We start from the raw sequence: 22661 nt of genomic DNA, 5'->3' as shown, positions 1-22661 counted from the left end.
ATCTTTACAGTATCAATATGTTATCCAATGATGATGAGTATGGACACAATGTTACTCAAGAGTTACTATACTTGTTTGGCTTGTCTTCATACAATAGTCCCACTGTCCTAACATCCTCTTTCCCCATTTTGAGTGACTCTTTACACTGACAGTGCCAACATTGCTACGTTGTATTTTATACAGTCAGTGGAGATCATCAAGCTTTACAGTTCAATCACTGTGGTGGTTTTTCACTGATAAAATCTCCATAATTATGTTTTCATACTGAAAAGGGGGATTGGTGAGCATGAGCTGTTGTACGCACAAGGACGCACTCTTAAAATGAATGATTACAAATATTTTCACCAGTTTTAATGACCCAGTCACCCACGAAACAGAGACAAAATAAATTGAGTTTGGTTAAAAAGAGAGAATAACTTTATTTTAACAAGACATTTATGAGACAATACAGATGTTTACCTGGACTAAAACATCTCTTCAGGGTTTCCTTATTACAAGCATGGCCTAGTCAAACTATGTTCAAGACATGTTTCATTCTACACAACCACTACTATATAAAAAAGATATAAAACCAATTTTCTGAAACCGACAACAGAAAATTAAGTTGAATAACAAACCAGTCTTATTCTCAAACAGTGAACGGGTGGAAAATAGCTTTTCTTGATCTCTGAATAAGTGAACCAACAAGTCACCAAAACAATGGACTTTTTAAGAGCTGGATGTTACAGCGTTTATTCGCAGCACACCTTGTATGAATGTTACTCAAATCTGAGTTGTTTTAGCGGAGGTTGTTTATGTACAAAACAGGAAGGAAACAAAGGCAAGAATGAAAACACTAGACATCAACAGTTATGTAGAACTGTGAGCAGGACGTCTTCCGCATGGTATTGGTTCTGTGGTGGAAAATGGGACAAGCTGCAAAGCAGCCGTCTGGGGGTGGAGGAAGATGTGGGGGAGTACTTCACATGCTAGTAGAGGCCTCCTGTCTGTTGCTGGAAAACATCGATCGTATCTTCATCCTCCATTTCCAACTGTCAGGAAAAAGGAAGGAAATTAAGTCAATTTGATATAAAAACCCGATTTCATTAGATGACATGGCATTCATGACAAAAATGTACACAAATTAGCCGTGAATGGAAAACTTTCGTTAGAAGACATTTTGCATTTAACATTCTTTTGACATGCACAAATGTTCATTGGTATTCTCAAAACAGGGAGAAATGTCTAATGTATTATTGCTGGAATGGTGTTGTTCAAGCGAAATAGAGTGAATTGATATAATAAATCAGTTCCTCCCATAAGACTCCAGGCTTACCTGTGCAGGTGTGTCTGTCTCGTTTATAGGCTGTCCATCGAACCGGAACCGGATTTGCCTAATTGTCAACCCCTACAGACACAGACACACAGATACTACATTCCATTAAACTGTCTGGCACAAAACAATCTCTCCAAGTAAAATGTCCAAAGAAAACAACGTTTGCCCAACCCTTGCCAAGCAATCCATTAATAGTGTACGGCACTGAGGAAGCAAGGTTAGCCATTCCTTTAAAAACTCCTGTCGCTTCTCTACTTTGTGAATGAAAACACTGCAGAGAGGAAGGGATAAGGAGATAGGGAAGGGCGTTACTATATTGCCACTCCATATCCACGTTGGCCGACCTCATTTTTATCAGATAAAGGAAGAAACAACAGTATAGGGAGGGAAGTGGCTTCTACTCAACAAAGCCTGTAGAGCCTGGCCTACTTCCATGACTTCACTGGTCTAAAGAGACACACAAGATCCATTATGGGTGGGCACGCACACACTGCATTGAGATTAGGCCTGGGCAAGCCTGGATAAGACAGGCCTAGCACTAGAGAGCAAAGGCTCAGTTGCTACATCTCTGCCTCCATCTCTACATCTCTGTACTTGCCAGTGCAGGCAGCATGAACACAATCATTCAAAAAGACATGTAAAACAGAACAGCTCCAAGTGCACTAGGGAAGAGAACAAAAAGACCTTTGATATGTTGGGAGAATCCAAAGCCAAGAACCCTATTTTAAAAAGTACTTATTAGGTAATGCAGTGTAAATCCCCTCAATTAGCCTGTAAGCTCATAAATAGCACAGATCAGATTGGCCATAATGATCCAGCAGTAAGGCTTAGTATTTACTAATCAGCCTACAGCCAGAGAGATAGGCAAGTTAAGCTTAAGCCTTACTAATGCACATTGCATTGAATATGACAAGTACATTTGGTGCATATTAAAATAAAGGGTATTTGACCAAATAAAAAGTGTTTCAAGAACTAAAATCAGAAGAGTGGACAGTACAGAGTCATTACTAAATTACATTTTAGTCATTTAGCAGACGCTTTTATCCAGAGCGACTTACAGAAGCAATTAGGGTTAAGAGCCTTGCTCAAAGACACCAAAAATATATTTCACCTATTCAGCTCGGGGATTCGAACCAGCGACCTTCCAGTTACTGGCCCAACGGTCTTAACCACACATAGAGCTGGACACTGGAATAATGAGGACGATGAAAAGGAAGATGATAATATGATGAAGACAACACAGCCCATAGCGCTCGTCTCCTGTCACAGACAATGTAGACTACATCTGACAGTGAACAGATCAAAGAGATACAAGTGTATAAAAGAGTGCATGTATTGTGTTCTCTCTTCAATGAGTTTCCTTGTCCTCAATGGATAATATCTGCTGTCATCTTTCATCAACCCCTGTATTCCCATAGTTAGGGTCATGACTTTTTTCAGGTCAGGTCATTAGGGAAAAGTTTGTGGGCCCATAGTCATAAAGCATCTCAGAGTTCAAGTTTATTAGTAATATACCTTTACACATGACATACGTGGAGTACACAGTGCAAATACATGCTTAATTACAGGTTCACCTCTCGACAATAGGAAAGTAATTAAGTAAATAAAAGACTACTAAAAAGAAAACTCAATGAATAAGAACGAGGATTAAAATGTTCCTAAGATACAAGGAGGCACTCAAACGAATTGAAGTAGGATATTTACAAATGTGCCAGGGAATTGTGCAATACAGTGTGCGATAATAAATTCTAAATAGACATTGTGCAGGAATATTAATCATTCCTCTTCCTCTCTGGAGGAGAATGATGACATAGGACCAGTTTTGACTTGGCCCGTTTAGATCACAATGAATAAATGACATGGACAGAGCAGGACCTGATCCTTGATCAGCACTCCCACTCTGAGACACTTTATAAATACTGGCCCTGGCCCTATGTATAGGGTAGAGGTGCTGCTAGTTGCTTATGGCTTGGCCTCTGTCCAGAAACCACCTCTACCCCCTCGGCACATTATGCAGATTCAAAAGGACTTGATAGGTATAACCAATATGGTAGTAGTTCAACCTTGCCCTCTGATACCGCTGCTGATGTTGTGCACTCAGTGGCATCATCATGGTTGCCATGTCAGACTCACCTGTCTCTCACAGTACGCCTTCATGAGTTTGCTGAGCGGCGTGTGTCTCTTGATCTTGAACTGCACCACCGACCCATCCTGTCCCGCCACCTTCAGGTTTATGTGGTCGTTGTTTTCTGTTTTCACTCCCTCCTGATGGACACAACAAACATTGGGGGTGTATTCAGTGAGATGAAACGCAGATACTGTATAAATGTAATGTCTAGGATTACCATGATACCCACTATTACATGTGACAAATAATCAAGTCTGTTAAAAGTCGAATAGTCCACCTAATTTCAGTTTAAGTGACAACAAAAGCAAGAATAGTGTAGAGAATTATTGTACCATTTAAACCGCTGTGAAATATATTTTCCATAACCAAAAATATAGTATTTTCAGTTGTTTAAAGCTGGTGTACAAAAGTAAAAAAGTAAAAGACTAAAAACTAAATTGAAGAATGGGAAGCATAGAAATAGCACACATAACAGATTTAACACTTCTTAGACTTGCTTTCAATGAGAATGACATATCTATAACTCACATTTCTATGTGAATTTTGTCAGGTCACCCAAAAAGTTACATATTGCAGCTTTAAACATGGCTAGCTCATATAGACAAACACTGAATACAATATAAGGTAACCTAGCTGCTTTTAGAAACGCTAGTATTTACACACTAGGGTTGCTGGGAATTAGCTTGCAAAAAACAGAATAGTCCGCCAAAAGCCAGAAGTTAAATAAAATAAACTTTCATCTTACTCTGCCGATTGTCTGTAGGCTTCGACCTTATGTTGGGGGGAATTTGAGAAAAAACAAACATCTAATGGAACATATAATTAAACACTTTCCAAACGTGGATCTGTTGTCGACCCATGCAGTTCCTCAGCGAGGTCAGTTCCTCTCTGCTTACCTCATGTCAAAATAAAAGTTCTTGCTATATTTTGTGCTGGTATGGGACCGTGCAGGACTTTTATTTTGACACGAGGTAAGGGGAGAGTAATTGGGTCTACAATAGACCCACGTTTGGAAATTCTGAATGTTCTATTAGATGTTTTTTCCTCAATGTCCCCTCTGCATAAATACCAGCCCTACAGACAATCAACAGAGTAAGTTGAAATGGAATTTTATTTAACTTCTGTATTCTTGCAGACTATTCCATTTTTTTGCAAGGTAATTCCTAGTAACGCTAGTGTGTGAATACTAGTGTGTGAATACTGGTGTGTGAATACTAGTGTGTGAATACTAGCGTTGATAAAAGCAGCTAATGTTAACCTTGCCTGGGACGATCAGATACAAATGTTGCTTGGCTGATACAGTTGATGCAAAGCAAATTATCAGTCAGGTCCCAGGCTAATGGCAACCTTGATATGACCATCATTGATTTTAGGAGTTTTTGTCAGCAGTGTACTGTCTGAATATAAGCAGTTTCTGAACAGTGAAAATAGACCAAATATTTAAAGTTTTATAGAACACTTACAAGGGCCTTGGATAGTTCAGCAGTGACATACAAGTTCATCTGTCTTGACTATTATTTACTTGTTCTAAAAGTCATGGCGCTGTGGCAATGTAATGAGACAAGAAGTGTTTTTGGACAATGTTTAGTCTACAGAGTGTTATGTATCATGCTTGACTACAGGATAGGTGCTTTACACATTCTGGAATTCATCCAAATGAGGACACATATTAAACATGTATGTGTCAAACATCTGATCATTGGTCAACACACACACACACACACACACACACACGATTGATGCATTTCAAAATATTGATCATACTTTTACACATGAAAACACATAGGAGTAAAACATGGTTTTTAACACTGTCTCAGTCACACCATTTCACTCATTTGTAACATGCTGTGATAGCTGGCTCCATAAACAGATGAGAGGGACCCTTGCTGTAGCCATGAATGAATGTAACAAGTTTGTAACTGAAGAAATTGACAAAGTGATGACTGATACAACCACTTGGATCTGAACTGAGTTTGTCAGATTACATTTGCAAATACAAAAGATTAAGAACTGAAGAGAGTGCATGCATTGCTTACTGTCATGTTCAGCTAGCAAACGCTAGTTGGCTGCGATTCAAGCAGCAAGCCACGCGCCCATGAAGGCGCGTGCACAGGTCTTCCGGTGTCTCCAATGGAGTACTTGCATTTTCAAAACTTGAGTCTACTAAGATCTCAAGTAAGGAAATATTACATGTACATTTTTCCTTAGTTCTATTTGAGTTATGTATGTAAAAAAAATGTGATGAGATGTAAGCATATTTTCAAGCAACTCACCTTGGGTTTCTCGTCAGCCATGGTTACTCTATTTGCGCTTCTCTACGCCGCCACACAACGAATAGACGTGTACGCGCACGTACCCGCTCCCGATTAAAATACCGGCCTTACGTGCGCGATCACAAACACATGCTCGTGCCCTGTACTTCACATTCATTGGTCAACCTTGGTCACAGGGTAAGATGTTGAGCGCTGGCAGAGGGCGGGAATGTCGTAATGCGCGTTTCTGTAACACGTGCACGCGCATTTATAACACGTTCCCTTTTGTTTTGTTTTATGAAAATATTCACCGAAAACGTCCTAATGCTTTGATGTTAACCGTGCCATTGCTGTACATTTGCGCAATAAAAATCAGGTTATTTAAGAAAGTGAACTGAAAGGTCAATGTTTGGGAATTTAAACCATTCTGGAATTTTGTCATGGAAGAGAGGACTGATCCTCAGTAGCCATCTTGTTTTTATAGACCATAACATTCAGCCCAAAAATTATGCAGTTGTACCACAGATGGAACAATGAAATATTTGGTTGTACAGTACTTGTACCAAAATAGACATGATCCAGCAAGAAACTAATGTTGCCCACACAGTATTGGATGGATGTTGATAAAGTCCAGAATGGTGCAACATTGTAAAAATGCCATATTTCCCTATTATGCCATTGAAAATAGCCTAAATGTTATGAGTAGCATTTCATTCGACAATTAATTATGACTAAAATTTGCACATTAGGGTAAATAAATAACTGTTTGCATCTGGTGGCCATTAGTTCTTACCACTTTGAGCAAATTAGTACCAAAACATTATAATTGGTAGATATTGGTATAAGTTGATTTTATTCATTGGAATAATATATTCTCATGGTGACATTACTTGTCAAATTGACAACTGAGTAATTGTGTCCCCTTTAGTGCAAGCTTGCATTTCTAGTCAGGCACGACACAGAATTCCTATGACATCAGACATACGCACGCTTTGGGGTCCTTCAGCTGAATGGTTGAAGCGCCTAATTTCTGTATTATATTATTTGAAATGTCAGTATTTGTATCGCTCGTGGATTAAGTTATATTTATTGATTCACCTTATTGATTTGATTAAAGTGGGTGGTAATGGAGGAAGTAGATGTGGAGCCAACAACTACTGTAAGTACCGCTCGTGCTCTGTTGTTGTGGAATCAAAATGTGTTAGGCTATGCAACTTGCTAACGTTAGTTCGCTAACACTTCATTCAAACGTCTCTGAGCTCAAGTGTCCACAATAATACTGGCAGCACTGCACAATGTTTATTTGTCATTTGTGATGACTCGTTTCAGTGGGTTGAAAGATACTGGCAGCAAGGCAGAATAATGTCTAGACGGTTAATCACCTAGCTATGTCCACATAAATAAACTAACGAGACGTTTCTCTCTTTCAGCCTATCCCTGGATTCGACAGCAACCAAAAACACTTGGGATTTGTGTGGGGTCCTGGAGATATCCTGGTTTATGAGACCATTTACAAAGCATCAGGTAGATAGGAGAGTTGAATGTATAACTTGGTAGTAAAGTCATGACTCAAATCATGTCAAAGTACAAAGCATCCTCTCTAACCCACTCTCCCTGTGCATCTCTTCAGGTGGATCTGCAGGGGGTTGTCCCTTTGTCCATGAGGTCAGGAAAGATGAGGACATCTATTCCCCTATTTTGCGTAAACTCTTCAATGAGTCCCATCACATCTTTGTTGGTCTGCAGAGGATCAGAGAGGATCTGCCCAGCAAGAACAAGAAACCCCAGTAAGGATGGGATAGACTACTTTCTCTTGTAATTCAAACTAGGGCTCTGAGTTTTCCTTTGTCATGAGGTCAGGAAAAACTCCTGGTTCTAAATATAACCAAACAGTGGTGATGTGTGTGACTTAATCTCATAGTAATCTAAATGTTTTGCATTGTAATGGGTGCACTCGTTTATCAATTTCACTTATTTATTCAGGTTCGTCAGTATTAGCAAGAACTACAGGTCTGTGATTCGAGCATGCATGGAGGAACTCCAGCAAGTCGCAGGTATAGTATATGGCAACATTTCAACAATCATATGTTTATCAATGCAGTTCATAGACAGACTTAAGTAACATGCTATTTCCTCTCACTTTGCAGTTTCTACACAAGATGCAGCATTGGCTACACAGTATGGAAATCAGGTAGAGTACCTGTCTGTGCCTATTCAGTTCGACTAACCACTTACCCCTATGTCAAGGGAACATAACCCAAGTAATATAACATTGAATCAGCAAACGTGAGAAAATGATCTTGCATCAATGATGAAGATGAACACCGTTGTAATGTTATACAACTCAGACTGTTTTAGTGTATCATAATGATTCCCTTGGCAACACTCTTCTCTCCTGTTTTTCATGATAGGTGTCAATCCTGCTGGCAGTAGAGCTGATCTGGAATCTTTGTGAAGTGTTGTTCATCGATGCAGCTCCAGGTAGAGTTTATATTTTGTGTGTCAACCTTGATGTTGCTTTGGACTCACAAGCATCAACTAGGTGTGAACCATAGAGCTAGATAGAAGACTCATCTTTGTATCTGTGCCATTACAGTGTCTGTGATAGCCTCAATGGTGCTGCCCATGCTATCTCCATTTTAACGTAATCCATTTTCTTATTTTTCATTGGCCGATTGCTCCCACAGGGGTCGCGTTAACGTAGGATTCTGCATTTTTCACACAGATCTAAAATGCTTCTTATTGTAAATTCTGCTAGGCTTCAGTTTGCTCAAATAATCATGATTTGTAAAATTACAAATTTTGTGCTTCAGTTCCACTTCTCCACTTGGATGAAATATATTTGCTCTTGTCATTGATCATCAGTGCCCTGGCTGATGTGTAGGCTACTTTTCTCCGGTACTTTCTTCCAGTTAAGTTTTTCTCCAGTAGCAAGTTAAAATGCAGTATTAACTTCAAGCGAAACATTAGAAATATGATGGCCATGCATCGTCTTTGCAAAAATACCTTTTTTATTGTAGGCTAATTTACTTATGTCTGGCTGTTAGCCAAATAGCGTTGCACCTCTGTTGTCAGCTGATGAAAACGATTTTGCTCTAGTGAAGCCAAAAAGCACGGTTGACTTTCAATATGAAACGCAGGTTAAATGGTTAAAAATGCAGATTTTTTTTTATGGTCTGAGTTTTGAAAATGCTGATTTCTGAAGGCTAACGCGATCCCTGTCCAAACTCGTATAAATCCCCACCCAGTTGACAACTTTAAAATGGTGGAAGGCCTCATTGTCCACGCTTAAAGGGGTTATATCCATGATGAGTCTTCTATCTCTATGGTGTGAACAGAACTTTAATATTTTCTGCACCCTGTTTTTTTGTATGTGACCCTCTAGCTGGCTCCCTGGTGCTCCACCTGCTCGACTGGGTGAGGCTGCACAAGGCTGACGTGGATGAGAAGGCCAGGGAGGTGCTGGCGAGTGAGAGCCCCGCAGAGCACCAGGCCTACTGGGACGTGGTACGTACACATACACCCCTCTCCTGTCTCTCTCTGCATTTTTACAAAGGTTTTGGCACAGTGCGTACATACGTCAGACTGATTTTTGGCTCTACAGCGTGACCATTTTACTCAAAAATGTGCCTAAAAATAGATGTGTGCGAACTGAAAAAGTAATGTATGAGCGAGCATGTGATTCATAGTAACACAAAAAATGCTGCCGTAGCTATTTTCAAAGTAAACCTTCTGTTTTTGTTTAATAGCTGGTAGCTAATCACACACAGCACTACAAATACCATATAAACTCAGCAAAAAAAGAAACGTCCCTTTTTCCAGGACCCTGTCTTTCAAAGATAATTCGTAAAAATCAAAATAACTTCACAGATCTTAATTGTAAGGGGTTTATCTCTGTTTCCCATGCTTGTTCAATGAACCATAAACAATTAATGAACATGCACCTGTGGAATGTTCGTTAAAACACTAACAGCTTACAGACGGTAGGCAATTAAGGTCACAGTTATGAAAACTTAGGACACTAAAGATGCCTTTCTACTGACTCTGAAAAACACAAAAAGAAAGATGCCCAGGGTCCCTGCTCATCTGCGTGAACGTGCCTTAGGCATGCTGCAAGGAGGCATGAGGACTGCAGATGTGGCCAGGGCAATAAATTGCAATGTCCATACAGTGAGATGCCTAAGACAGCGCTACAGGGAGACAGGACGGACTGTGGATCGTCCTCGCAGTGGCAGACCACGTGTAACAACACCTGCACAGGATTGGTACATCTGAACATCACACCTGCGGAACAGGTACAGGATGGCAACAACAACTGCCCGAGTTACACCAGGAATGCACAATCCCTCCATTAATGCTCAGACTGTTCACAGTAGGCTGAAAGAGGCTGGACTGAGGGCTTGTAGGCCTGTTGTCTGGTGAGGACCTGCCTTACATCACTGGCAACAATTTCGCCTGTGGGCACAAACCCACCGTCGCTGGACCAGACAGGACTGGCAAAAAGTGCTCTTCACTGACGAGTCGCAGTTTTGTCTCACCAGGAGTGATGGTCAGATTCGCCTTTATCGTTGAATCGCTGTGCGTTACAGGGAAGACATCAGCTCCCTCATGTGGTACCCTTCCTGCAGGCTCATCCTGACATGACCCTCCAGCATGACAATGCCACCACGCACAGAACAAGCAGTATGGCTGATTTACTTCAAGACAGGACGGTCAGTGTTCTGCCATGGCCAGCGAAGAGCCCGGATCTCAATCCCATTGAGCACGCCTGGGACCTGTTGGATCAGAGGGTGAGGGCTAGGGCCATTCCCCCCCAGAAATGTCCGGGAACTTACAGGTGTCTTGGTGGAAGAGTGGGGTAACATCTCACAGCAAGAACTTGCAAATCTGGTGCAGTCCATGAGAAGGCGATGCACTGCAGTACATAATGCAGCTGGTGGCCACACCAGATACTGACTGATACCCCCCCCCCCCCCCTTTTTTCAGGGACACATTTATTCCATTTCTGTTAGTCACATGTCTTTGGAACTTGTTTAGTTTGTCTGTTTTTGAATCTTGTTGTGTTCATACAAATATTTACACATGTTAAGTTTGCTGAAAATAAACGCAGTTGACAGAGAGTATTATTTTTGCTGAGTTTAGCTTTCCCACCTCGAGCAGCACTGTGAGTGAAGTGCTGAAAAATACATTTTTAGAAGCGCACAGCGTAGAAGTTGGTTGATTTCACCTGAAAGTCTACTAGTGTGAATTTCTTCTCATATTTCTTGGCTATTTACATTGTTTTGTTCACATGCTATGTGGTTTTTCAATGTTAGTTTGAGCTTGCTCAACTGCTAGCAAAGAGATGTCGTGGAACTCAAAGGGGCAGCTGAACATTGTCTCGCCTAAATGACTCCTATTGGAGGGTACATTGTAGAGATCGACCGATTATGATTTTTCATCACCGATACCGATTATTGGAGGACCAAAAAAAGCTGATACCGATTAATCGGCCAATTCTTTTTAAACATTTTTTTTATTTATTTATTTGTAATAATGACAATTACAACAATACTGAATGAACACTTATATTAACTTAATATAATACATTAATAAGATCAATTTAGCCTCAAATAAATAATGAAACATGTTCAATTTGGTTTAAATAATGCAAAAACTAAGTGTTGGAGAAGAAAGTAAAAGTGAGAAAGCTAACGTTTCAGTTCCTTGCTCAGAACATGAGAACATATGAAAGCTGGTGGTTCCTTTTAACATGAGTCTTCAATATTCCCAGGTAAGAAGTTTTAGGTTGTAGTTATTATAGGAATTATAGGACTATTTCCCTCTATACCATTTGTATTTCATTAACCTTTGACTATTGGATGTTCTTATAGGAACTTTAGTATTGCCAGTGTAACAGTATAGCTTTCGTCCCTCTACTCACTCCTCCCTGGGCTCGAACCAGCAACACAACGACAACAGCCACCCTCGAAGCCGCGTTACACATGCAGAGCAAGGGAAACAACCACAGGCTCAGAGCGAGTGACGTTTGAAACGCTATTAGAGCGCACTAACTAGCCAGCCATTTCACTTCGGTTACACCAGCCTCATCTCCGGAGTTGATAGGCTTGAAGTCATAAACAGCGCAATGCTTGACGCACAACGAAGAGCTGCTGGAAAACGCGAGAAAGTGCTGTTGGAATGAATGTTTACGCACGCCTGCTTCTGCCTACCACCGCTCAGTCAGATACTTGTATGCTTGTATGCTCAGTCAGATTATATGCAATGCAGGACACGCTAGAGAATATCTAGTAATATCATCAACCATGTGTAGTTAACTAGTGATTATGATTGATTGTTTTTATAAGATAAGTTTAATGCTAGCTAGCAACTTACCTTGGTTTACTGCATTTGCGTAACAGGCCGTCTCCGTGTGGAGTGCAACGAGAGGCATGTGGTTATAGCGTTGGACTAGTTAACTGTAAGGTTGCAAGATTGGATCCCCGAGCTGACAAGGTGAAAATCTGTCGTTCTGCCCCTGAACAAGGCAGTTAACCCACCGTTCCTAGGCCGTCATTGAAAATAAGAATGTGTTCTTAACTGACTTGCCAAGTTAAATAAAGATTAAATAAAGGTGTAAAAAAAAAAAATACAGATTATCCAAAAATACCGATTTCCGATTGTTATGAAAACTTGAAATCAGCCCTAATTAATCGGTCTACCTCTAGTACATTGTAATTGATTGAGTATGGAACACTCCAACAAACTTTTATTCTTAAACTTTTATTGATTTCTTATCATAAAAACACTTGCTCAAATACTTTCACTGTGCTCCTTAATTTCTTTGTGTGCTCCTACATTTTTCAATTTACGAGCACATGTGCTCCTTGTAAAAAATTTTAAACTGTCAGCGTAGAGCCCTGTTTGATCAAAACTAATTTAGTGGATCCTCAAGACCTCCAGTGAATTTGCCTTTTTAAATGGTTCTCCATGATTACTTCCAATGTGGGTGAAATAAACTTGTTGATATACTATGCATTTTATCTGTGCAGACTTTCTTTGCCCAGTTTAACTCCTTTAACTTATGTCTGTGTAATCTGCTATTCATGTTTATTTGTGCACTAGTCTGTATGCAGATATTCTTTGTCCCCTATTGAACCCCCCCTCTGTGTCTCCAGGTGATCAGCTACGTGCTGCAGGGCCGGATGGACGAGGCCAGGCAGGTTCTGGTGAAACAGGCAGCTTTGCAGCCTGCAGCCAGGGTCATGTTCAAGCTGCTGGACAACCTGCTCATGAAGATGCCCATCTTCAATGTACATAGTGCATTTCTATCTGAACGTTTCAACCTCCTAAACAGCACCCAGTTTTAACCACAGAATCAAGTAGAAGACGTATATTATATGTATCTCTATGGTTGTAACTCTAGCGCTCTCTCCTCTATGACATCTTACTGTAGCCTGGTGAGACTCAGACCCTGACAGAGTTTGATGTAAAGTGGAGACACTGGCGCGAGGAGGTGGACCACTGTCTCCAGGACCAGTCCTTTGCCAGCAACCGCCACCTGGAGGACATCTGTAAGGTCAGTGGAACTGCCCAATACCTGCCCTGGCACACTTTACCTGCATCTGTGTGGTGACAGGTACACACAGAGTGTACAAAACATTAGGAACACTGTCATAATATTGAATTGCACCCCCTTTTGCCCTCAGAACAGTCTCTAAATTCATTGGGGCATGGACTCTACAAGGTGTCAAACATTCCACAGCGATGCTGGCCCATGTTGACTCTAGTGCTGCCCACAGTTGTCAAGTTGTCATGATGTTCTTTGGGTGCTGGACCATTCTTGACACACACAGGAAACTGTTGAGCGTGAAACTCAGCAGCGTTGCAGTTCTTGACACACTCAAAGTGTGCCTGGCACCTATTACCATACCCTGTTCAAAGTCACTTAAATGTTTTGACTTGCCCATTCACCCTCTGAATGGCACATATACACAATCCATGTCTCAATTGTTTCAAGGCTTAAAAATCCTTCTTTAACCTCTCCTCCCCTTCATCTACACTGATTTAAGTTTTTTTTTATTTATCTGTTATTTTACCAGGTAAGTTGACTGAGAACACGTTCTCATTTGCAGCAACGACCTGGGGAATAGTTACAGGGGAGAGGAGTTGAATTGAATGAGCCAATTGTAAACTGGGGATTATTAGGTGACCGTGATGGTTTTTTGAGGGGCAGATTGGGAATTTAGCCAGGACACCGTGGTTAACACCCCTACTCTTACGATAAGTGCCATGGGATCTTTAATGACCTCAGAGAGTAAGGACACCAGTTTAACGTCCCATCCGAAAGACGGCACCCTACACAGGGCAGTGTCCCCAATTGTTGCCCTGGGGCATTGGGATATTTTTTTATACCAGAGGAAAAAGTGCCTCCTACTGGCCCTCCAACACCACTTCCAGCAGCATCTGGTCTCCCATCCAGGAACTGACCAGGACCAACCCTGCTTCGCTTCAGAAGCAAGCCAGCAGTGGTATGCTGCTGGCAAACCAGGTGACCTCAATAAGGGATCATAGCTTTCACCTGGTCAGTCTGTCATAGAAAGAGCTAAATGTTTTGTTGTCAGTGTAGCTACCTGTAGTATACAACGTATACAGTGCCTTGCGAAAGTATTCGGCCCCCTTGAACTTTGCGACCTTTTGCCACATTTCAGGCTTCAAACATAAAGATATAAAACTGTATTTTTTTGTGAAGAATCAACAACAAGTGGGACACAATCATGAAGTGGAACGACATTTATTGGATATTTCAAACTTTTTTAACAAATCAAAAACTGAAAAATTGGGTGTGCAAAATTATTCAGCCCCCTTAAGTTAATACTTTGTAGCGCCACTTTTTGCTGCGATTACAGCTGTAAGTCGCTTGGGGTATGTCTCTATCAGTTTTGCAAATCGAGAGACTGAAATGGTTTCCCATTCCTCCTTGCAAAAAAGCTCGAGCTCAGTGAGGTTGGATGGAGAGCATTTGTGAACAGCAGTTTTCAGTTCTTTCCACAGATTCTCGATTGGATTCAGGTCTGGACTTTGACTTGGCCATTCTAACACCTGGATATGTTTATTTTTGAACCATTCCATTGTAGATTTTGCTTTATGTTTTGGATCATTGTCTTGTTGGAAGACAAATCTCCGTCCCAGTCTCAGGTCTTTTGCAGACTCCATTCTTCCAGAATGGTCCTGTATTTGGTTCCATCCATCTTCCCATCATTTTTAACCATCTTCCCTGTCCCTGCTGAAGAAAAGCAGGCCCAAACCATGATGCTGCCACCACCATGTTTGACAGTGGGGATGGTGTGTTCAGCTGTGTTGCTTTTACGCCAAACATAACGTTTTGCATTGTTGCCAAAAAGTTCAATTTTGGTTTCATCTGACCAGAGCACCTTCTTCCACATGTTTGGTGTGTCTCCCAGGTGGCTTGTGGCAAACTTTAAACGACACTTTTTATGGATATCTTTAAGAAATGGCTTTCTTCTTGCCACTCTTCCATAAAGGCCAGATTTGTGCAATATACGACTGATTGTTGTCCTATGGACAGAGTCTCCCACCTCAGCTGTAGATCTCTGCAGTTCATCCAGAGTGATCATGGGCCTCTTGGCTGCATCTCTGATCAGTCTTCTCCTTGTATGAGCTGAAAGTTTAGAGGGATGGCCAGGTCTTGGTAGATTTGCAGTGGTCTGATACTCCTTCCATTTCAATATTATCGCTTGCACAGTGCTCCTTGGGATGTTTAAAGCTTGGGAAATCTTTTTGTATCCAAATCCAGCTTTAAAATTCTTCACAACAGTATCTCGGACCTGCCTGGTGTGTTCCTTGTTCTTCATGATGCTCTCTGCGCTTTTAACGGACCTCTGAGACTATCACAGTGCAGATGCATTTGTACGGAGACTTGATTACACACAGGTGGATTGTATTTATCATCATTAGTCATTTAGGTCAACATTGGATCATTCAGAGATCCTCACTGAACTTCTGGAGAGAGTTTGCTGAACTGAAAGTAAAGGGGCTGAATAATTTTGCACGCCCAATTTTTCAGTTTTTGATTTGTTAAAAAAGTTTGAAATATCCAATAAATGTCGTTCCACTTCATGATTGTGTCCCACTTGTTGTTGATTCTTCACAAAAAAATACAGTTTTATATCTTTATGTTTGAAGCCTGAAATGTGGCAAAAGGTCGCAAAGTTCAAGGGGGCCGAATACTTTCGCAAGGCACTGTACCTTAGCCAAAAGGAACTCTCTCTGTACATGTAGAGTCCATTGGCTCTGTACCTGCATCTGTGTGAGCGTGAACTGTTTAGGAGCTAAAATAATCTCTTGTTGGTGCTGTCTGTCTCTTCCAACTACTATCCATATGTTCCACCTGTTGATACATTCATCCATCCATGGTTCATCCATACCCTCCTAAATAAGTATCCATCCATGGTTTATCCATACCCTCCTAAATAAGTATCCATCCATGGTTTATCCATACCCTCCTAAATAAGTATCCATCCATGGTTTATCCATACCCTCCTAAATAAGTATCCATCCATGGTTCATCCATACCCTCCTAAATAAGTATCCATCCATGGTTTATCCATACCCTTCTAAATAAGTATCCATCCATGGTTTATCCATACCCTCCTAAATAAGTATCCATCCATGGTTTATCCATACCCTCCTAAATAAGTATCCATCCATGGTTCATCCATACCCTCCTAAATAAGTATCCATCCATGGTTTATCCATACCCTCCTAAATAAGTATCCATCCATGGTTCATCCATACCCTCCTAAATAAGTATCCATCCATGGTTTATCCATACCCTCCTAAATAAGTATCCATCCATGGTTTATCCATACCCTTCTAAATAAGTATCCATCCATGGTTTATTCATACCCTCCTAAATAAGTATCCATCCATGGTTTATCCATACCCTCCTAAATAAGTATCCAACCATGGTTTATCCATACCCTCCTAAATAAGTATCCATCCATGGTTCATCCATACCCTCCTAAATAAGTATCCATCCATGGTTTATTCATACCCTCCTAAAATAAGTATCCATCCATGGTTTATCCATACCCTCCTAAATAAGTATCCATCCATGGTTCATCCATACCCTCCTAAATAAGTATCCATCCATGGTTTATTCATACCCTCCTAAATAAGTATCCATCCATGGTTTATCCATACCATCCTAAATAAGTATCCATCCATGGTTCATCCATACCCTCCTAAATAAGTATCCATCCATGGTTTATCCATACCCTCCTAATTATCCATGTAGATCCTGGTTGGTGACGAGGATGTTCTCCTGGAGTACAAGGAGCTGCTGAGTACCTGGTATCACTTCCTGGTCACCAGACTGCTGTTCTCCCACCCCACTGTCAAGCCCACAGAGCTGCACTACTACGCACAGGTACTTACTACTACACTATACATGATACAGAGTTGCACTAGTATGCCCTGGGACTTGAGTAAGTGTCCTGTCCTATGTGTGTGTGTTCCAGTCTAGCATGCACATGTTCCTGGACACGAGGAGTGTCCCAGAGCCCCTGGACAGCATCCTGCTGGCAGCCTTTGAGTTTGACATCCACCAGGTCATCAAGGACTGCAGGTGAGGAGGAGCGTCTATCGACCATAGAAATACAGAAACCAAAGGAATTCTATTTCTATGGTATAGAACCCAGGGAGAGTAGCTGTGTTGTTGCTAAGGTAACAGTAACTGTTAATGTGGATAAGATGAAATAAATGTGGGGGCTAGACACACAATGTGATTTCCCCTCTGTCACTCATGTAAACTACTGTTCAGTTTCATATGTTGTGATATTTATGACATGTTATTTGTGCTTTCCAGCATTGCTCTCAACAACTGGTGGTTTGTGGGGCATCTGACTGACCTGCTGGACCACTGTAAACTGCTCCAGTCTCACAACCTACAGTAAGTTAAGGACACTACTGTCCCACAAAGGGTTGACATTAACTGCCAATATTGTTCTCATGGTAACATTGATCAGAATCATAGAAAGTGAAGTTGGCGTGCTCAGCTCAAATGTTTGTGATAACAGGAAGTATTTGGGTGCTGGATTCAAAGGGCATACACTTGAAATAAAGGAAGAACCCACACTCAATGAAATATTTAGTGTTTTTGTAGCAGCAGAGGTCAGAACAAACGGAGGTGTTTTGGTGGCAGCCTTCTCATCGTTGACCATAATAACATGTGTTCTCTGTGTTGATGTAGTTTTGGCTCCAACCTGAGAGAGTTTCTACTGCTGGAGTACGCCTCAGGACTCTTCACCCATCACAGGTGAGACAGACCCACTAGTCTGGTTAGTAATAGATTGGACTATATGCATAACTCCCAGTGCCAACATGTCTGTTTTTCTAATAGATAACTGTCACATATATAGTCACGTCTGCAAAACTACACATGCTGAGGTCCACTGTGTTCAGTAGTTATCTTTTCTAGAGAGTGTTGTCGGCTACGCATGTAGGCCTCTTCCCCTGTTTGACCTGCTCCAGTGCTGCTCCTATTGGATGATCGGTTAAGCTGTGCATGATTAACCAGCTATTTCTCTCTGGTCCTCAGCCTGTGGCAGCTGGCTGTGGACTACTTTGACCACTGTCCAGAGTTTGGCCGTGTGTACCTGGAGCTACAGATAGAGCGTGTTCCTCTGGACACAGAGCGCAAGGCCCTGAAGGTGATCAGGATCTGTGAGCAGAGGCAGATGACTGAACAAGGTAGATATGATGCATACACATACATACGCACGCATACTCACGCGCTCTTATCCAAAACAGTTGTCCATCTTACTCTCATGCATGAAGCTCTCACTGAGACCCACATTCTGTCTCACTTCCTCAATCGCAACATGGACACTTACTAAAACACATGTGGAAAATATATTCAAACTCCCCCTGATTTCTGTCATGCCTGTTGTGGATATCACCCCCTAACTCTTTGGTATAATGTGTCTCTCTGTGTTGCAGTGAGGAGCATCTGTAAGATCATGGCCAAGAAGGCCCTGAGGAACAACAGACTGGGCTCTGCTCTCTCCTGGAGCATCAGAGCCAAAGATGCTGCCTTCGCCACCCTCATATCAGAGAGGTGCTGTATGTCTACAGGAGGTTTTACTGATCCTGACCATGTGACCTGTTCAGGAATGCTGTTTTTATTTGCTGGACAGTCGTCGGCCTGTTTTCAATACTTAGAAAATTCCTTCTTCCTTCCTCCTTTCCTTGATGTAACCACTGATCTAACATGAGGGGGTTTATGAAAGCTACGTAGTGGAGTCACCACGTTAGATCTGGAATTACTTCAAGAAGGGCAGCAAAGATGTCCCCCCATGACATCTGCTTCCACACCACTAGCTACCAGACCACCCTGTAGTCACTCACTCTCTCGCTCCCCACCCCCCGTGGGTTTAACCCTGTCTGTATCCTAGATATACTGTGTCTCTCTGGTCTATAGATGTATCTCTTTGGTCTGTATCCTAGATATACTGTGTCTCTCTGGTCTATAGATGTATCTCTATGGTCTGTATCCTAGATATACTGTGTCTCTCTGGTCTATAGATGTATCTCTATGGTCTGTATCCTATATATACTGTGTCTCTCTGGTCTATAGATGTATCTCTATGGTCTGTATCCTAGATATACTGTATCTCTGTGGTCTATAGATGTATCTCTATGGTCTGTATCCTAGATATACTGTGTCTCTCTGGTCTATAGATGTATCTCTATGGTCTGTATCTCAGGTTTCTCCAGGACTACTGCGCCAAAGGGACCTTCTCTGATCTGGACCTGATTGACAACCTGGGTCCAGCCATGCTGCTCAGTGACAGGCTTACTTTTCTAGGTATGGGGTGCAAACGTGTACATACACAGACATGAAGGACTGTGAACACACAAACAAGCCAACACTCCTTGTCAGGGCTCTAAGCTGTCCTGTTATACAAGGAGCACGTGTGCTAAGTTGAAAAATATAGGTGCACACAAAGAAATTCAGGAGCACAAATCTAGATATAATAAATTTAGAATTGTACGTTTTTCTAGGCACACTGGTGCTCTTCAATATAATTCCAGGTCGCACAGCAAAATATTTAGGTGCATATGCCAGTAAAATGGTCGCACTGTAGAGCCCTGCTTGGTCTTGCATGTTAACTTGACATTCAGTCAGCCACATATCACTCACACGCGCACACACACACACACACACACACTGGATCAGACGCATGATACATTTTGGCCTATCTATTAAATGATTTACTCTCACGTAGGAGAAAAGTGGTCCATATAAGGCTGCAGTCTGTGGCCTAATGCGGTTGTAACAGCTGATGATAACCTACAGCTGGGGAAAATGTAACGTGAGTGTAATGTCTCACTTTACAATTAGTCACTCATGAAGGCAGAACTAACTGTTCAGTGACTATGATGTATATAATGTTATCTTGTTCTTAAACAATCAAGTGGAACCACAGTGTATTTACATTTAGGCCATACAAGTTCTACCAGTGCTGTAGCGAGTAGAATGAGAATTCAATTTCTAAACAATTCTACAGTGACCATATTGGGTGTCCCAACTGGCATCCTGTGTGACTGATAGATGGTTCTCACATCATTTCTGGGAATTCGGTGCACTTCTCAGTTCTATACTTAAAACTGTGGCAAATACATTTTACACCATACTATGTCATTGATACTGTGTCTGTGTAACCAACGAGAGAGCATCATGTGATTGATACTGTGTCTGTGTAACCAATGAGAGAGCATCATGTGATTGATACTGTGTCTGTGTAACCAATGAGAGAGCATCATGTGATTGATACTGTGTCTGTGTAACCAATGAGAGAGCATCATGTGATTGTATCCATTAGTTCATTCTGTTCCCCTCCTGTCCTGGGTCATATTCATTAGGCACCATTTACAGAAGGAAACAGGATGGACTACCTGAACTTGTCCAATAAGAAATGCACGTTACCGCTTTCTGTAGAGAAACTGTTTTTGCTACGCTTTGCCTTGATGGTTGTGATCCTGTTGTCTGCAGGGAAGTACCGTGAGTTCCATCGGCTGTACGGCGAGAAGCGTTTCTCGGATGCCGCCAAGCTCCTCCTCTCCCTGATGACGGCCAAGATCGCCCCACATTCCTTCTGGATGACTCTGCTGACCGACGCCCTGCCCCTGCTGGAGCAGAAAGAGGTCAACTGGCCCACAACATTAACTTCCATCCTTGACTTAATGTTGAAATGAACTTCTTTCTACTTACCTAGTGTGTAGCATATTCCATAGATTGAATTTCCTTTTTTTGGTTTACTAACTAAATATGAACTGCAAAACATCTTTGTAATCTTAAAGAAAATAGATTAATGGCATATTATTGTCAAAATATAATATTTAAATTAAGAGATCTCCTTACCTTATTGATTCCTATCGGATCTGTAGGTCTGAATATATGCTCGTAGTTTTGTAGATGGTGGCTCTTTAGGCTAATAGCCTTTTGTTGCAGTCAGTTGGCTAATCTCTGGGCTTGTCCTCTTGCAGGTGATCTTCTCTGCTGATCAAACTCATGAGCTGATGTTCTGTCTGGAGGAGCTGACCTCAGGGAAGAGTGTTCCCACCCCAGACAGACCCATGCAGGTACTGGGTTACACACCCCCTTACCCTCTATCTAATGTCGGTTTCCCTTTCAATCTCCTAATACACTGTTTTATAATATGCTCTAATCTCTACAGTTGCTTAGCCCGGGGTTAGCAACTGTTCACACTGCACTAAGAGCCTCGTTAGCCCAGGTTAAGCAACTGTTCACACTGCACTAAGAGCCTCCTTAGCCCGGGTTAAGCAACTGTTCACACTGCACTAAGAACTTCCTTAGCCCGGGTTAAGCAACTGTTCACACTGCACTAAGAGCCTCCTCAACCCGGGTTAAGCAACTGTTCACACTGCACTAAGAGCTTCCTTAGCCCACGGCTAATCGACTATTCACACTTGCACATTCTAAAATGGTTTAACACCAACCTTAGCCTAGGGCTAAACTGGCCTTGCTCCAGAGAGGGGTTAGCACAGACTTTTCATAGCTAGCCAATCGCACAGTTCCATTGTCACCTAATTTGAATATTGTATTCCAGAAAAGTGACTGTTGGTTTCATTAACATCAAGTATTATATAATTATGAGAAGGGCTTACCAAGAACATTTTCCAAAAGGATTAATTCAAGGTAGAAAGTAGTAGTTGGAGCACTCAACAAAAAAAATCTATTTATTTTAGCTGTTTTCTCTTGTGCTCCTTTCTACTTTGAATTAGTCCTTTTGGAAGTTTTTCTTGGTAAGCTCTTGTCATGATTTGTCATTGTTGTTTAGCAGCCCTCCTTTCCTGTTTGCTGAAGCGTGAAGGCCCAGTTGCACCATATTGAATATGGAATCACTAAAAACATTCTGATGAGGATGATCCGTTAAATGTGTTTCCCTGTGCGTTTTCAGGATGAGGACATCGAGACGACAAAGATTGAGCTCCTGCGGCTAGCGCTAGCTCGTAACCTGGCCATGGCCATAGTGAAGGAGGGGACAGTGGAAATTTGACCAACACTTATCTTTTTATACTGTACATAAAACAAATCAAGTCTGATCAAAATGTGCTATTTGATAATAAAGAAATGTTTTCATTATTTGAATTTGATTCTGTGGAAATGCTTGACATGAACACTGGTCTGGATTCAAATGTGCATTGTCGACAAGCACACTGCACTGTCAACAATTTCCTTGACATTCGCTCAAATCAAATTCACAGTAAACGCTGTGGATGTCGGCAGAAGTATGACCTTTAAGTCAACCTGATTTACTAGCGTAAGGTATGAATAGAGAAGCAATGCCCTAACAACTTGTTAGACCAAAGAGTACAATAAGCTAAATTACCAGATCAAAAATCCTTTAATTCCTCATGCAACAAACAAATAGCACAG

General features: G+C 41.5%; 2 protein-coding genes across 3 annotated transcripts; one reads left to right on the top strand and one right to left on the bottom strand.

Moving 5' to 3' along the window:
* Positions 1 to 389: 389 nt before the first annotated feature.
* LOC139365114 (small ubiquitin-related modifier 2) lies at positions 390 to 5801 on the bottom strand. Of its 2 annotated transcripts, XM_071102505.1 has the most exons (5): positions 5480 to 5606; positions 4907 to 4985; positions 3449 to 3580; positions 1316 to 1387; positions 390 to 1031 (listed from the first exon to the last, which is right to left on the bottom strand). In XM_071102505.1, exons 2-5 carry the CDS (start codon positions 4943 to 4945, stop codon positions 969 to 971), a joined length of 306 nt encoding a protein of 101 aa, XP_070958606.1. In that variant the 5' UTR covers positions 4946 to 4985; positions 5480 to 5606; the 3' UTR covers positions 390 to 968. The 2 variants fall into 2 exon arrangements, with proteins under 2 accessions (XP_070958606.1, XP_070958607.1); XM_071102506.1 differs by lacking the exons at positions 4907 to 4985; positions 5480 to 5606 and adding an exon at positions 5717 to 5801.
* Positions 5802 to 6672: 871 nt separating this feature from the next.
* Positions 6673 to 22378, top strand: LOC139424057 (nucleoporin 85). Its single transcript, XM_071175748.1, has 19 exons — positions 6673 to 6854; positions 7126 to 7219; positions 7326 to 7482; positions 7679 to 7749; positions 7843 to 7886; positions 8107 to 8176; positions 9081 to 9202; positions 12853 to 12987; positions 13131 to 13253; positions 16995 to 17126; positions 17218 to 17324; positions 17565 to 17648; positions 17949 to 18014; positions 18297 to 18448; positions 18698 to 18815; positions 19465 to 19565; positions 20754 to 20905; positions 21248 to 21343; positions 22183 to 22378. Exons 1-19 carry the CDS (start codon positions 6822 to 6824, stop codon positions 22279 to 22281), a joined length of 1956 nt encoding a protein of 651 aa, XP_071031849.1. The 5' UTR covers positions 6673 to 6821; the 3' UTR covers positions 22282 to 22378.
* Positions 22379 to 22661: the final 283 nt, after the last annotated feature.

The sequence above is a fragment of the Oncorhynchus clarkii genome, chromosome 13 (genome assembly GCF_045791955.1).
Source record: "Oncorhynchus clarkii lewisi isolate Uvic-CL-2024 chromosome 13, UVic_Ocla_1.0, whole genome shotgun sequence".
NCBI lineage: Eukaryota > Metazoa > Chordata > Actinopteri > Salmoniformes > Salmonidae > Oncorhynchus > Oncorhynchus clarkii.
Note: the sequence above shows the minus strand (reverse complement) of the source record. Positions and strands in the feature narration are given on the sequence as shown.

Coding starts and splice junctions, on each gene's coding strand:
- LOC139365114 (XM_071102505.1), bottom strand. CDS start 4,945: ATGAACTTGTATGTCACTGCTGAACTATCCAAGGCCCTT. Junction 1,388..3,448: donor AGGCGTACTGTGAGAGACAG/GTGAGTCTGACA, acceptor CTGTGTCTGTAG/GGGTTGACAATTAGGCAAAT. Junction 1,032..1,315: donor AGACAGACACACCTGCACAG/GTAAGCCTGGAG, acceptor TTTTCCTGACAG/TTGGAAATGGAGGATGAAGA.
- LOC139424057 (XM_071175748.1), top strand. CDS start 6,822: ATGGAGGAAGTAGATGTGGAGCCAACAACTACT. Junction 17,649..17,948: donor CTCCAGTCTCACAACCTACA/GTAAGTTAAGGA, acceptor GTGTTGATGTAG/TTTTGGCTCCAACCTGAGAG. Junction 18,816..19,464: donor GCCACCCTCATATCAGAGAG/GTGCTGTATGTC, acceptor TCTGTATCTCAG/GTTTCTCCAGGACTACTGCG.